Source organism: Lutjanus erythropterus, chromosome 3 (assembly GCF_056507025.1).
Source record: "Lutjanus erythropterus isolate fLutEry1 chromosome 3, fLutEry1.hap2, whole genome shotgun sequence".
NCBI classification, from domain to species: Eukaryota; Metazoa; Chordata; class Actinopteri; order Lutjaniformes; family Lutjanidae; genus Lutjanus; species Lutjanus erythropterus.
The window spans coordinates 46635268-46650429 of record NC_139319.1 but is presented as its reverse complement, the minus strand read 5'-3'; the positions used below and the strand labels follow the sequence as shown (position 1 = coordinate 46650429).

At 38.1% G+C, this 15162-nt stretch overlaps 1 protein-coding gene across 1 annotated transcript in view; it reads left to right on the top strand.

Annotated features, from left to right (window-relative positions):
• The window catches only part of tusc3 (tumor suppressor candidate 3), a 148946-nt gene that overhangs the window by 69630 nt on the left and 64154 nt on the right, over nt 1–15162 (top strand). The window contains exons 4-6 of the mRNA XM_084711038.1: nt 2852–2992; nt 12090–12230; nt 13080–13169. Coding sequence (XP_084567164.1) covers nt 2852–2992; nt 12090–12230; nt 13080–13169 — 372 coding nt within the window. The remainder of the gene's footprint in view (nt 1–2851; nt 2993–12089; nt 12231–13079; nt 13170–15162) is intronic.

Below are 15162 nucleotides of genomic sequence, written 5' to 3'. Positions count from 1 at the left end.
TACTTTTGTATTTCAAAAGCATTTATCTACGCATACTTGCTCTTGCACTTGTATGCATATGTATGCATGAACACATAGATTTAATCTCCTATTCAACTTCATCACTTAAAGAAACCACTCACAGCTCCTCATATAACTGATAAACAATCTCCATAACAACTCTCCTCTCATTTCTGTCTTTTCCTTCTCCTTTTTCTGCGCTCCTTTCCTTCCTTTTGCCCTCCTCTCCATTGTTCTCCAGGTGTCTTGGGAAAAACAGGAGCGAGTAAACCAGTTGACTTTGTTGTTGCTGATAATTGTAGGGAGTCCTGGGATTTGGAGTTAAATAGGTGTGAAACATGAAGGGAGGCAGAGAGGAAGGAAGAGCAAGTTCTACCAGTTGTTTTTATTTAGGGGTGTGGGTGTGAAGAATATATTTATGCAAAGACAGAATTAGGCTATTGGAGATTTTCTCTCTATTCAATTATAAGCTGTGATAGCCAACACACACCCACTCACTGCACTGTAATCAGATCAGTGCACACACACATACACAGAGGAAAACATATAGCATGATATAAATACAATATGCTGATGCAGTTTCTTATGTCTAATGATCTTTGAGAGAAAGATTTCTTTGAGAGAGAAAATGAGATTTTTTTTTTTTTTCTCGTCACTGCATTGAACATCTGCTCAAAACAGAGTCAGGACCCAATACTTCTATTTTCCTACAAAACACAGCTACATGCAGCAACTGTCAGATTTGGTTTGGGATCAGCATCAATATCTGTATTCAACAGGTCCTGCTTCCTGACTGCTCAGTACTGAATAGTATATATAGTATAATGAAGATTCTTTATTTTTTTATCTTTAGAGTTTAGTATTATACACAGCATTTTATGTATGATCCTTTTTCATAATTTAAGTTCAATATATAAATGTTTATATCTGTTCTTTTTGGGGTTTTTTTGACAAACAGTTATTTAGAATTATTAAAAATGCCATTGATAGTATATTGTTTCAGTGTCCTGTAGAGCTGCAATGATTAATCAATTATTAATTTAATGGCCGACTATTTTGATAATTGATTATTGTGACTATTTTCTGGATTATTTACTCCTCTATGATAGAAAATAGAATATCTTTGGGATGTCGACAACAAGACATCTGAGGACATCATCTTGGGTTATGGGAAACACTAATTGGAATTTTTCACAATTTTCTGACATTTTATAGACCAACTAATAATCGATTAATTGAAAAAAAAGAATTGACAGATTAATCGATGATGAAAATACTCGTCAGATGCAGCCCAAGTGTCCCTAGTGTTATTTTGGGCCATAATGTTTTGTGTTTGTTAAACTGTAAAATATCCTGCTACCATTACATCCATTACATACCTTTGTCACAAGTGATTGATAACCAAATAAAGAACATCAACTGATATATGGATATTGGAATTATTTTACCTTCTAATATCAGTATTGGCATTAAACCCCAAAATTCTGTAGCTGTCAAATTCTTATATTTTCATGTCATGTCTTTATTTTTTGCACCAAATTATGGTGAGGACTATCAATATAGAGCACTGGTTCCCAACCTGAGGTCTGGGCCCCCTTTAGTGGGTGCCAGAAATCACAGGGGGTCCCCAAGACTTTGTCTGTTCTGAGGTCCTCAAAATCAGATTTACACACGTTAGATAAAAGTACAATTTCAGGGTTTGGACACTTTTTCCAGAGTTAGATTCAACTTTTTTTCCAGTACTTTACAGCTCTGGTAAATTACATTTATATACAAAATGATTATTTTGCCTCTTCATCACATTTAATCAGATATTTTTCTGCTATTATCAACCAAAATTATGTTTAGTAACAGAATTCTACAGATGAGATACAAATTAAAGGAAAACACAACAAAGTTGAATAAATGTAAAACCCTGTGTATGACTTAATAATTACAAATAATATTTAGTTTCTTATATTTTTATTTGTGAACTATCTGTGTGGAGTGTCGGTCTGCGGATGTTATGGCTGGATTGTGGACAGGATTAAAACAGTATTTCTTCATTCAAGTTCAAATACAGTTTTGTGTCAATGGTAGCACTTTTGAGGCGCGGTGCACCTGCTAAATGCCACTGATATAAAGCAGAGTGTGTGTTTGTAGCTTTGTTCTGTCAGTAAGAATATCTTCATCGAGACTGCTGGCTGATATTTAGTCGTCTGTGCCACTTTTTTAAGGCTCACTCAGAAAGCTGTGTATGTTTTGAAAATAGGTTTTTACAGTAATGACGCACTGTGGGAATACATTCTGTGTTGACATTTATGTCACAACAATAATATAATTTTATTTGTTGCCGCGTTAGCTGGCTGCTGAATGTTATAACAAGTTATGAAAATTTAAAGATGACTGCAATAGGCAGGCAGAAAGAGAATTACATTATACCAAGCAAAACGTAATTAAGGCATGATTTAGTTTTGAGAACAAACTAGTTATTTAATGCCTTGATTGAAATGCAAACAAAAAAACATGTAAAACTGGAATTCTTACATAGTGGCCGCACACACATGGATAAATCAAGCTCAAAGAAAATCAGGGATTCTTAATTGAAGGACATTTTAGCTTTTTGCTTTCTCATATTTAGAAAGCAAATGATATCTGGAGTCAAATAACAAATTTAAATGAAAAAAAACCCTTAAATTTAATTATGAGAGGAGCTCAGCAAGGACTGAAAGCAAATGTGAACTGCAATATAAGCCTCAGCAATCAATCTGTTGATTAAAATGTTATGATGTATCTTTATTTTTGGAATATATATTATTTTGTATGTTAATTTGACATCCCCTCACCCTCATTTTCCTCTACTTCTCTATAGTTGAACATGAACAGCGCTCCGACCTTCATGCATTTCCCGGCTAAGGGAAAGCCGAAGAGGGCTGATACGTTTGACCTGCAAAGGATTGGCTTTGCTTCGGAGCAGCTGGCCAAGTGGATTGCAGACCGCACAGATGTTCAGGTACCACACACACACATTCACACATGCACATTTGCAAGAAGCATGCACACATTAAAAAAAAATACTTTTGACACATACAGCCCCAATTTAGTCCATGTATACATGGTGGTTTGAGCTGTTGTAGATCACAAAAATATTTTGAAATTGTTGTCTAAAGAAAAGTGTCTGATTTAGAAAATTCCAGAAAGACAGTCAATGTGACATTTTGTTCCTCAAAAGTGCATTATGAGGTGTTGCTCTTGCATACATATACAGTATATACTGCTTAATCAAATGAGTTATCTTATTGGAAAGGTATTACAATTCTCCAAAAGCCGATATTACTATTGATGTCACAAATTGATGTCACAAATTGATTAAATTTTTTGGGGATGCACCGATCAACCGGCCAGAGACTGGAACCGGCCAGTTTTCAGTGTGACAGGCCCTGACCGGTGACCGGCTGGTCAGCGTCATATATCCAATTTTGTGCCCGTCATTGTCACACATGTGTTCTGCATGATGGTCACGTCATGCACGTAGCAGACAAACTGACTGTGATATCACCACAGCACTGATAACACACTCAGACACATGCTTGCATGAAGTTGGTGTCAGCAACAGATTCCAAGAACAGGATAAAAAGAAGACAGACAGTCTACAACGAGACAGAGCAGCTGACAATGTCACAGAACAGCCATAAACTCTTCAGGCTAATGTTAGCCAGCAGCAGACTGCTGTTCACAGAGGGATAGTTAAAATCTCACCTCCTGTTCTGGATGAAGAATAAACAACCTGTGTTGATGTGTCTCCTCAAACATTTTCTCATCCAGACTCCTTTTCACTTCTGTGTCTGTTTGTCTTACGGCAAAGTTTTACCCGGGATTTACACCAGGCGCGCCTGTGCAGCGGAATGGCTGCGCCGCGGTTTTGCTCTGTCATGCACGCATTTTATCCGTCTGATTATGTTTACTTGCTTTGATTTTGTTGATTAAGTCCTCTTTCCTTGCTCTTTGTGCTTCTACCATGGATAAGCAGGCTACATAGTTAAATTGTTTATTTTCTGTCTGTCTTTATGATCGCGAGTCTGCCCGGGATCTTTTATTTTGAAAATCAACCGGATTCTCCCCTGTTTTCCGTGCCTGACTTCCTGCCCGTTCGACCAGCTCTGTGCCAATTGACGCGCCATCCGTCGAAAATAGACTTGCTGCGTATTCTCCGCGGAGCGGAGCGCCGAGCTGCTTCTGGGACGCTGCTGAGACGCGCCACGGCGCTTCTGGTGTAAATTACAGCATTGACTAGAATGGGTTCTATTTCTCTGCGTGCCGTGGTGCAGCCATTCCGCGGCGCAGCCGCGCCTGGTGTAAATGCCGGGTTACTGCAGCAAACTGTTGCACTGTGTCTGTCTCTGGTTTGTTTATATCTGCTTCCACAGGAGATCACGGGAAATCACGTACTGTGAAATCCCGCGAAATTCCATATTCTCGCGAGATCATGTTCACTCCATTCATAGTCTAATATAAAACTAATAAGGCCTGGCTGTAACCTGGAGGACTTTGGAGAAAATTTAAATAGTATTTAATGAATATTTAATAGTCAGTGTTTTATTATGAACATCCGATTAAATTTTTACAAGAAAAGTTGCAAAAACGTTTGTGAATGCTGTCAATTATAGTTCTTAGACTGAAAATCGTAATCAGCCAAAATCGGAATTGGCAGGTCAGACCCTGTAGTCTGACTCAATGTCCCGCCTACAGCATCACATCTGATTGGTTAGAAGTCATGATCAATCAGCAGACACACTGTGTCACAGACAGGGTGAGACAGAGCTGCACCGGTGAGCAGAGAGGAGCTGTGTAGAAGTTAAGACAGCTGATATCACCAAAGTTTCAATAAACATCACAGTTTTATGATCTGTTTCTTTGGTGATAGCAGAGTTACATCAGTGAAAAAAGTTATGGTCTGGATTTCACTCAAGGTGATGTGACGGCTTTTAAATCAGTCGCTCTTCACAGAGATGTGCTGCACACAGCAGCATCTGTCCTGTCTGTTTTTATTTCTGGTATTATAACTTATACAAAAGTAACAGTGACAGTAAAACTATGATGCTCACATGTGGTCCGTGGATCACATGCATGCCGAACCGTAGAGGGCGATCCGTACGGGACACGCTACAACTGCGATCTGTTGCAGCCCTAGTTGGTTGCTCGTTGCTGGTTGATCCTCGTCCATTTTACACACCTGCTCGTACGGCTCACTCGCTCTGGCCGCTGCACGCACTTGCAAATTGGAACTGGGCGCGCTCGCGTGACGTTCAACTTCCGTTGACCGCGGGATAACATTTTTGCAAAGTAAAATAACGCAAAAAATAATTGATTTTTGAAAATTTAATAATCGATTCATACTCGTCCATAACATAATCGCGATCGATTTTTTTCACCACCCCTACCGATTATGCCATTGTGAGACTGTTGAGTCTTGATTTGTAAAGATCAACAGATCATTGCTTTTATTGCCCTGACAACTGTGATTTACATTTTCAAGTTCTTGCTTAAGTCTACATGGTATCAAGTGTGATAAAACAGCTGGTAAGCTACTCTGTTTCAGTTTTGAAGCTTTATTTTTTTCTTTGGACATGTGCCATACACCACAAGTAGGTGAGGGAGAGATAAAAACTGGGAGAATATGGATTCCCTCTTTCAATTACTGAAATTGAAAGCTCATGTTGATCAATTTTCAATCTAATATTGAAATTGTTGACACCTCACTGCTTTAGAGAAAGAGGTTTGCCCGCTTGCCTGGGGCAAGTAGAATGCCATTTCAGGCAAGTAAATTCACCAACCTGTTTGCCCAATCATGTAAGTGGTAAAAAAAGAATTACATTGTTTCTTTCTGGAGCCGTGGTGGAAGTACGTAAAGATTGAGCAATCTTGCTTCCTTCTCATCTCTGTTGAGAATCACAAATGTGCAATCCTGATCAGGCACTTGCTACAAAATAACACAGAGTAAAGACCAAGTTTATGAGAGTAGGCACAAGCAAGCATTTCATTTCAGTTATCTGGAAACAGGAGTTTAGTTGTGCAGTGTTAGAGCAGCCATTTCCAAACTCAATTTAAAATCTGAAAATTGTATGAGGTCCACCCACACCCTTAATCACAACTTTGATCAACACTTAATTTCTGAATCCGCTGGAACTACTTTCCCTCAATTAGAAAGAAGCAGTTCCTACGTAAAACTGCTCATAACAGGTCTGTGGATTGTTTTGAGTGACCAGGTCATGATTTCTGGAAAAAGACACAGCCACTGAATTTTTCAAATGTACTGTTTTTGGTGCTTTGAGCATGACAAGCCAAGTGCCATCTGCTTTCATTATATTAAAGAGAAGACGGACATCTCTGCTGCCGATGTCTCCAAAACTCTGCAGCTCACACCCAAAAATTTAGATGGATAAATAGCATCACAGGCCAGGGCTGAACTGTCTCTTTAAAGGCAAGCTCTCCAAATTTTGCACATCATTTACAGGTCTTGGAGAACAATACCACATATGTGAAATAAGCAGAGTATAAACCCTTTTATGGCTTTAGAGGAAGCTGATTGATGGCGACCAGCATAACACACCTGAATCTCTGCCAGTGGTTGAGTTGCGCCGTAGGCACCAGAATTTGGCAAGAGAGAAGAATGCGTGGAATAAAAAAGACAGTAAAGAAAAAAGACAGTATTTCAGGTTCTGCTGCAGAGTCCAATGCTAAAGTGATCCAAACAGGTCAGCAACAGGTTAGGTGACCTTAGGGTAAATCCTATATTAACCGTGTCATAGCCTTAAAAGCTTTCAGGACCAGGGTCTTACTCATGTAGGTGGGTGATTCCCTTGCTTGAAAGCACTTGAGTTGTTGGCACCTGAGACATCAAGTCTTCAACCATCGGGCTACAATTTTTTTCTCTCTTGAGCAACCTGTCAGCCAGGTACTGGCAGACATAGTCCGAGCATCCTGCTGACATCCTATTGATGGATCAGGATTCAAAAGGCTGCCTTTCAGAGCAGGCAAAAGGGAGCACTTACACTAAGTGCTAGCTTTCAAGCACTTCACTGTGACTTTACTGCATGAATAAAGAGCAGAACAGATAAGGTAAAATGAATGGACAGATATATGATAAAAAAAAAATGGTGATATGAATAAACGTGTGATAGAGGAACTGCAACATTTGAATGTTTACATTCGATGCCTATAGTGTTCAAGGATAAGTGGGGAATATGGAGGAGCTTGCAGTCTTGTGCAAACATGTCAGCTCTTGTGTTTCTCTTCTGTTCTTTTCTGCAGCTTTACAAAGATAAAAGTAGGAATGACTTCATGTCTTTGTTTGGGGGTACAGAATTACAATGCAATCACTGTGATATTCATTATTAAAGCTCACTGTATCTTAAAAAAGTTTTCTTCAACTACAATTAAAACATAAAAAGGATTTTTAAAAAGTAGATACTGCTGTTTCTGATTGCTCATAAAACACTAGAATAGAATAGAATAGAATAGAATAGAATAGAATAAAGTATAATATAAGATAATATAACAGAATAGAATAGAATAAATCTTTACTGTCCACCGGGGAAGAAATTTGTCTTCAGCTCACAAAACACAAGAAACAACACAGCAATTAAATGTGTGGTTTAAATCTCATCAGTCACTTTGCAAAGCTTTTTTTTTTTTACTTTATTTTTATAGATTAATATGTATTATTAAATGAAATCCAGAGAAAAACAAAAAAAAAGCACAGACAATCATAGAAAATTAAATTGTTCCAAAAATAGCAGATTGAGTCAATGAGTGACAGATATCACTGTTAAAGAGAAGGGGTTACATTTCTGTACCTTTAATGTGTTTCCCTGTTTGATAGATTCACTTGTATGACCATACAATGAGCATTCAAAGTGCATTAAAAGTGTGAAGCATAGGTCCACGCAGTTCATGTCATGTCTGTGGTTTAAATCTCATCAGTCACTTCGCAGAGTTAAGAATACTGATGACACCTGGGATGAAGGTCTTCTTTCCAGAGCTTAAAAGCTCAAACTGGATGAAGAGAGTCTGGGAGCTCTCTGTCAGGATGCTCCTCTTCTTCTTCCTCGTCCTCTTAAAGCCTCCTGGGGTTCCCCAAGTATTTTACTTGCCATTGAGACAATCCTAGAAAGTTTATCCTTAAGTCTACAATTCAGGTGACCGTACCAAGCAGGAAGATGAAAAGTTAAAACTCTTTTGACGGTAGTTTTGTAAACAAGCTCTAAAATCTGCTGACTGATACTGAGGCCACAGAGTTTCCTGAGAAGTAGCTGTGAGCATCTCTTAGAAATATACTCTGTTTTTAGAGAAGCTCAGCTGGGAGTCTAGAAATGTGCCAAGGTATTGAAGTTTTCCCACAGACCAAACATTTGCAGAAAAAATGATTTGCCTTCATCAAGCAAAAAAAAAAAAGTTTGGGTCAATAAGATGTTATCTGAAATGGTTCCAAGTATATTTAAAATTTATTTTATTCTATTTTTTTTTTTTTAGATGATTTTTGTCAAGATAATAGGTTCACCCACAAATGTTGGATTCATTGTTCCTGTAGGATTACTTAAAAGACCTACTTGAGTTAATGTATGCAGTTTTGACAGGGCAGAGGTAAATTTGATCATTGTTATTTAACATATGTATGCCTTGACAAATTTCTTGTTTTATTGTATCTGTGATGTGAGGTTCTATTTATTCAGTGATGACATTTTTAACTTACGATGTAAATGTATCCCTATTGACTTATTTACAGGTATAACCTGCAATATTTGCAAATGTAATATCTATAAACTTGTGTAATTTATATATTTTTTAAGAATCCGGTTGAACTTGAACACATTTACCCATTCAAACATTTTGGAGATACAGTTACGACTGTTATCACACAGGATGCTTTATTTTTCTGACTCTGTTTTGGATATTGGAGTGTGTTAACTAACCTCCACTTATTTTTGTCCCTTTTTTGTGTGGTGGGAATGCGATTGTTGCAAACTTACAACTTCCTACTTAAGATGGCTTCTCATAGTCCCAAAACTTTGCAAATAAATGTTACATTGTAAGTTAGATAGCGTGCAGAAAGCCTTCTTTTGTTTTGGTCACATTGTGTTCTAGATGACTAATGCAACGCCATGTTTAAATCTGATTTCTGAAGAAGGCCAGCTAAGGCCATGTCGTATGCATACTTGAACTGCTTAGAATGTGTGTCACTGACCATTAATTCATTTGTAAAGAGTGCAAGAACACAGCCTCACAGTGAGCACATCTGACACAAACCCTCTGTGGCCAGCAAAAAAGAAAATTCCTGATCCATATAGCTAAACAAGTAATAATATTACAATCAGTGAGCCTTTTCAGAAGAGAAACCCACATATCTTTTAGGTTGCATAAGGTATTTTATGACAGTGTTTATTTTTGTAAGGCTGTCGTGATATTCCAGCATTGACAATAACCATGATATTTAAAAAATTACATTAATATAATGTTAATAACACACAGATGACAGTATTGTGTAAAAAAATGCGCCTCTTAAGCTTACTGTATGCTCTTAAATTGCCTCTGTTTCTTTCCATTCTTGTGTTGTCTCCCTCCCCAATGACAGAAAACAGACAACAGACGTACATGAGTGTGACACACAACAGCTTATACAATCATAGAGCAAACAACAACTCCAACAAAACCAGCAACATAAACCCCACCAGACTGACACAACATTATACACCATCTGTCATCAAAGTGCTCTACATATTAGAAGGTGCAACATCCTCATGCTCAGAGGCTCAGTTATCTTTTTGTTTCAGTTTATTCAGCAGTACAATACTAGTCTGTACTAGAGTTGGGCGATATGTTACAATTTTCCAAACGACCATCGTCAGGCCGTCAATCGGCGATTGGCGATAACTTTGTCCTCCCTCCCACCTCCTCCCGTCCTCTCGGGTCTCAGCTGGGATATGTGCGCAAGTGCCGAATTCACTATGGTACACACGCTGCATACGTCCACTATGTCCAGTAAATAGAATAAACTTACAAAGTGTCAAGAAATTAAATATTCTCACACTTATTTTCCTTTTTAAACAGAGAAATACAACCCTAAGTTTATCTCTTTTACCAAACTAAGATGAGCTTAATTGGCTTGTTAAATCCTCAGAAAATTCACTTCATTCAAACTCAACAGAAAAACTTTTGAAACTGTTGGTCTGTCTCTTCCAACAACCACCAGCTCTGGTTTGGTCGAATTAAATCCTTAATTTAGCACATTAAAAGAGTGTAAGGAGTCTAATTTGGCAGGGTGTTTACCTCTCACTCGTCACTCAGCTTAGTGCACTCATGGTCCGGCTGAGTGGGTGTGTCCTGCGTCCCTGGATGAGACTGCGGCGTGGAGCAACAGCGGTCACTCTGCAGACCATTACATCAGCAAAATCAGATGACAATTATCGCCCCAAAAATCAGCCCAAAACAGGCGACCGGTGATGGATTCAGCCCAGCAAACTGATCTACCCATGCCTGATAACTGTTTTCATTATCATCTTGAATCAAACCCACAGTTGTTGTATCATCAGCAAAGTAACATGATCGTATGTGTTGCTTCTGCATTGGTTTGTATAGAGAGTAAATAAAACTGGGGAAACAGCGCCCCTTTGTGGAGCCCCAGAATACGCAGTAACAGGAGAGGACACCACCTCACTTACTTCGACACACTGTACACATCCAGTCAGATGATGCCGCTATTTATGTGTATCTGCAACAGTCTCTCCTTCATAATTTGGGGTCTGATGGTATTAAATGCAGACGAAAAATCAACTGAAAGAACACGGCCATATCAGATTAGTCTGCAGACTTATACAGTACATGGCAGAGTTTTTACTAAATTTATTTTTCTTTCTCTCTTTCTCCCAGAATTTAACACTCTTAATTTTTAATTCAGTAACACTTAACAGCAGCAGATGGTAAACACATTTTGATTGCTGATATAACACACATACAATGACCAGTCACCTTGACTGTGGATATTTGATTTAAGAAAATTCTGCAGAGCCATTCCTGAGCGGAATTATTTTATTTTATTTTTTTCTTTAATGGGAGAATGGTTGTGCTCTCATGAATGTCTTTTTTTAGTTATTTTTTTTGGGCTTTTCTCGCCTTTATTTGATAGTATAGGTGAAGAGTAGACAGGAAATGGGGATGATGAGAGAGGGGATGACATGCAGCAAAGGGCCGCAGGCGGGAGTCAAACCAGCGGCCACTGCAGAGGACTGACAACCTCCATACATGGGGTGGACGCTCTACCAACTGAGCTAAACAGCCGCCCCATGAATGTCCTTTTTGACAGAGAGAAACATTTTTTATCAGACCCCTTTTTTTGTTAACTGAATTGTGGGATTTTATGCTCCACTAAATACCCCTACATTTAGCAGCATTTTTTCACACATTCAGAGACTTTGCTTTGTGAGGAAGAAGAATCATTTATGTACTCACACATTCCAGTGCTTTCATGCATTTTTTTTTCCCCTCATACTTTACTATAACAAGTTCTTTATAAACTTCTTTCAAAAGGTTAGACTCTTTGTTGAACACCTACCTTTGTGAACTGGAATTTTGTAAACAGCTTTGGCATTTTTCATTTGAAAACCTCTTCATATAAGTGCTTCTCCGACATTCAGGTATAGTTAGAATGGCTGGTTGAAAAATGTGAGACAAAACATTTGAAATTATATTAAAAGTGCTAATAATATACATATAAACATCTATGTTTTGTTTAACTCGGTTTCTTCTGACCACTTTCATCCAGTTATTGGATTTTGATCATCAGATAATACAATCAGACTGTGCCAAGGTTATTTATTCTATGGTTTAAAAGCTAACACTGCTGCACAATTAAAATCATGACCATTTTTCAATTGGGGATATGTTTCACCCCTAAAAACAACCACTGCAACCCTGAAAATGTATTATTATGAATAATATCCACTGCATTGAAATACTCAGTCAATACATTTATACAGTATCATAATAACATGTGCAGTGAGTGACAGATGTAAAAGTTAAATGCTCTTCATCTCTGTCCCTCTCTGTCCCTCCAGATCCGTGTCTTCCGTCCTCCAAACTATTCAGGGACTATTGCATTGGCTTTGTTAGTGTCTCTGGTTGGAGGTCTGCTGTATCTGAGGAGGAACAACTTGGAATTCATATACAACAAGACTGGATGGGCCATGGCTGCACTGGTATGATGCACACACTCACTCACACACACACACACACACACACACACACACACACACACTGGATTTTAGGTGGGAACCTTTTAATCCACTGTGAGAAGTTAAATACATGCTCTGCCAGGAGCATAAGTCAAGTGCAACTGCACTGGAAACAAGTTGAGTGGAGTAATGCCGCCTCATTAGTACAATTTTATGCCTGTTTTAACGAAACTTATTTTCTATTTCTCAAAGTCATATGTTCTGTTGGATAAATTTCACACTTTGCTACTACAAGGAACTTTCATATTTTGTTGATTTTTGAGGCCCCCGTGGACAAAACTGGCAGCATTTCCATACTAATAACCACAAAATACAGCTTCAAAAGTAAAATTATCTACATAAAGATCTCTTCCTGCTTCTTTCTGACTTGTTAATGTATGACTCACTGTAACTTTGCCTTGAAAAATGTGAACATAGGCTTGTTTCTTTTGATTGATTGATTCAGCCCTGTGCCAGACTTCAAGAATAACTGTACAGAAATATCCAGTTTTCTCACTGAGGGTCTTGTTTACTTATGTAGGTCATATAGAGGCATCAGTTATAAACTGAGGCCGTTTCATAACCAGTTTAAGTCTGTCAACCAAGGTTTTCTTCTAAACATATTTTACATGTTAAAAAATAGTTGCTGAAGTTTGAGGAGAAAAAAAGAAACTCTTCACCACCATTCATGTGTTGTCCAGTGTGTGTTAAATCTTTATGTCTCAGAGGCATATGTTGATTTCACAGTCTTAGTTAAAAATAATGATATTTCCACACTAGTGCTGTTTCATCCACATTCTCTCCTGTCCGTCTTTGTCCCCCTTTTTGTGACAGTGTGTAGTTTTTGCGATGACATCCGGTCAGATGTGGAATCACATCAGAGGTCCTCCCTACGCCCACAAAAACCCCCAGAATGGACAAGTGGTATGAATAACATTTTATCTTGTCTCTTTATATCCATGCATTCATCCATCTATCCATTTTTTTCTCATTTTTTTCTGTCAGTCCTGCCACTTTTGTTCTTTCATCCAAGCTTCCAAAAGCAACTTTTCTTTCCTTGTTCCTTGGTTCCTGTCCTCCTTCCTTGTTTTCTTGCTTTTGATCTTCACAATTGACATATTTATAGCAAAAAAAATATGGGGTTAAGATAAATCTGTTCTTCATTATGGTAAGCAAGGTTGTATCAGATCTACAATAAGAGCATCTGTTAGGCGGTTTGCCCTGAGTAAGATGCACTAGTCTGTACCATTACCACCTGCTAACAGGTCAGTGCTGACATGGCGTGCGTGTTATTGGACAGCTGGGAGCAGTCATTGTGTGTTAATATCAACATTCTTTTATTTATCTATTTATCTACGTCACCTCTTCCATTTTATCCAGTTTCTGTGTGGTTTTGGACAGTTGCCACTTATTACCAGTATGCGTGCAAACACAGGCACACACAGCATTTGCAGATATGGTTTTGCTGGTCATCATTTAGGTTTGTTCATCCAAGTGTGAAATTAAAATAAAAATATGACAAAAACTGAGAAAATGAGGGAGGATAGAGAGAAGGACACGGGAATAGTGAGGCAAGCAGGGAGGGAGATAGAGAGAAGAACTTAAAGGGACAGTTCACCCCAAATATCAAAAATACATATTTTTCTTCTTACCTGTAGTGCTATTTCATCCACCTAGATTATTTTAGCATGAGATACCAAAGTTAGGAGATATCAGTAGTAGAGATGTCTGCCTTCTCTTCAATAGAGGGTATGGATGTGATGTTACAGTAGGTGGAGTCACTGCAGTTACACCCACTGTGTTGCAGTGTTTGCTTTCGACTCAAATGCCACAAAAACACAAAAAAGACATCTAGGAAATAGGAAAGAGCTTGTGCGATTCACTCTACAGATAGGTTCAACAAGAAACCATAGCAATCCTTTTACAAATTGCCAAAAGCTGAAGTAAAGAGAAGTAAATGAATCGCTGCAATTTACAAAAACAACTGGAAACCAGACACTGAAACTGGATTTGCAGTTGACATGTTGTGTCAAGAGTGTTCAATTTTTGGGTAAAATCATACCTTATGTTATACACTATATTGACTAATGTTGCTTGTGAATTAAACATTTGGCATCTTTCATTTATATTATATTATATTGGTGTCTTTGTCACTTTAATTTCACCAACAAATCCCACTCTTAAGTGACATTATGACCAAATGACCACTTTTGTACGCCTTCTTTGCGTTGTGTATTTCCCTGGCGTTGAAATCAGGTCTATAGAAATGTCAAGAAACTTGATTCCTGGCCACATGGCAATGGTCATGGACAACTGTGTCTTTGGTAACTTGTAAGGATCAATGTTGAGTCCAACTGCTTTTAATTTACATGGATAATAAATAGTTTTACTCATGGTTTTACAGTTCCCCCTACCAAAGAACAACACCAGTATCTCTTTTCAAAAGTAATGACACATTTACTCAAGATAATCCACAGGCCTTGTTGTGAGCATTCATTCAGAAGTATTTTTTTTCTACTTCGGGAATAAAGTAGTTCCAGTAGATTCTACTTTAGAAAGTAAGTAGTCCCAATATGAGCTCACAACAAAGTCTGCTGATTATCTTAAGTAACCGGGTCATGATTTCTGGGAAGAGACACTGATGTTGAATTTTTCAAATGTATTTTTATAGTGTTTGAAGCCTCATTAGTCCCATTATATTGGAGAGGATGCAGACACCTCTATGGCCCATATCTCCAAAACCCTGCAGCTCACACTAAAACTATCTAGATGAATAAACAGCACCACAAACCAGAGGGAAAATATGTCTTTTTAATTTTGGGGTGAAGTGTCCCTTTAAAAACATGTGACTGTGTCTCTACAATACTATGTTGTGCCATGTATGTATTTGTACACACACACACACACACACACACAC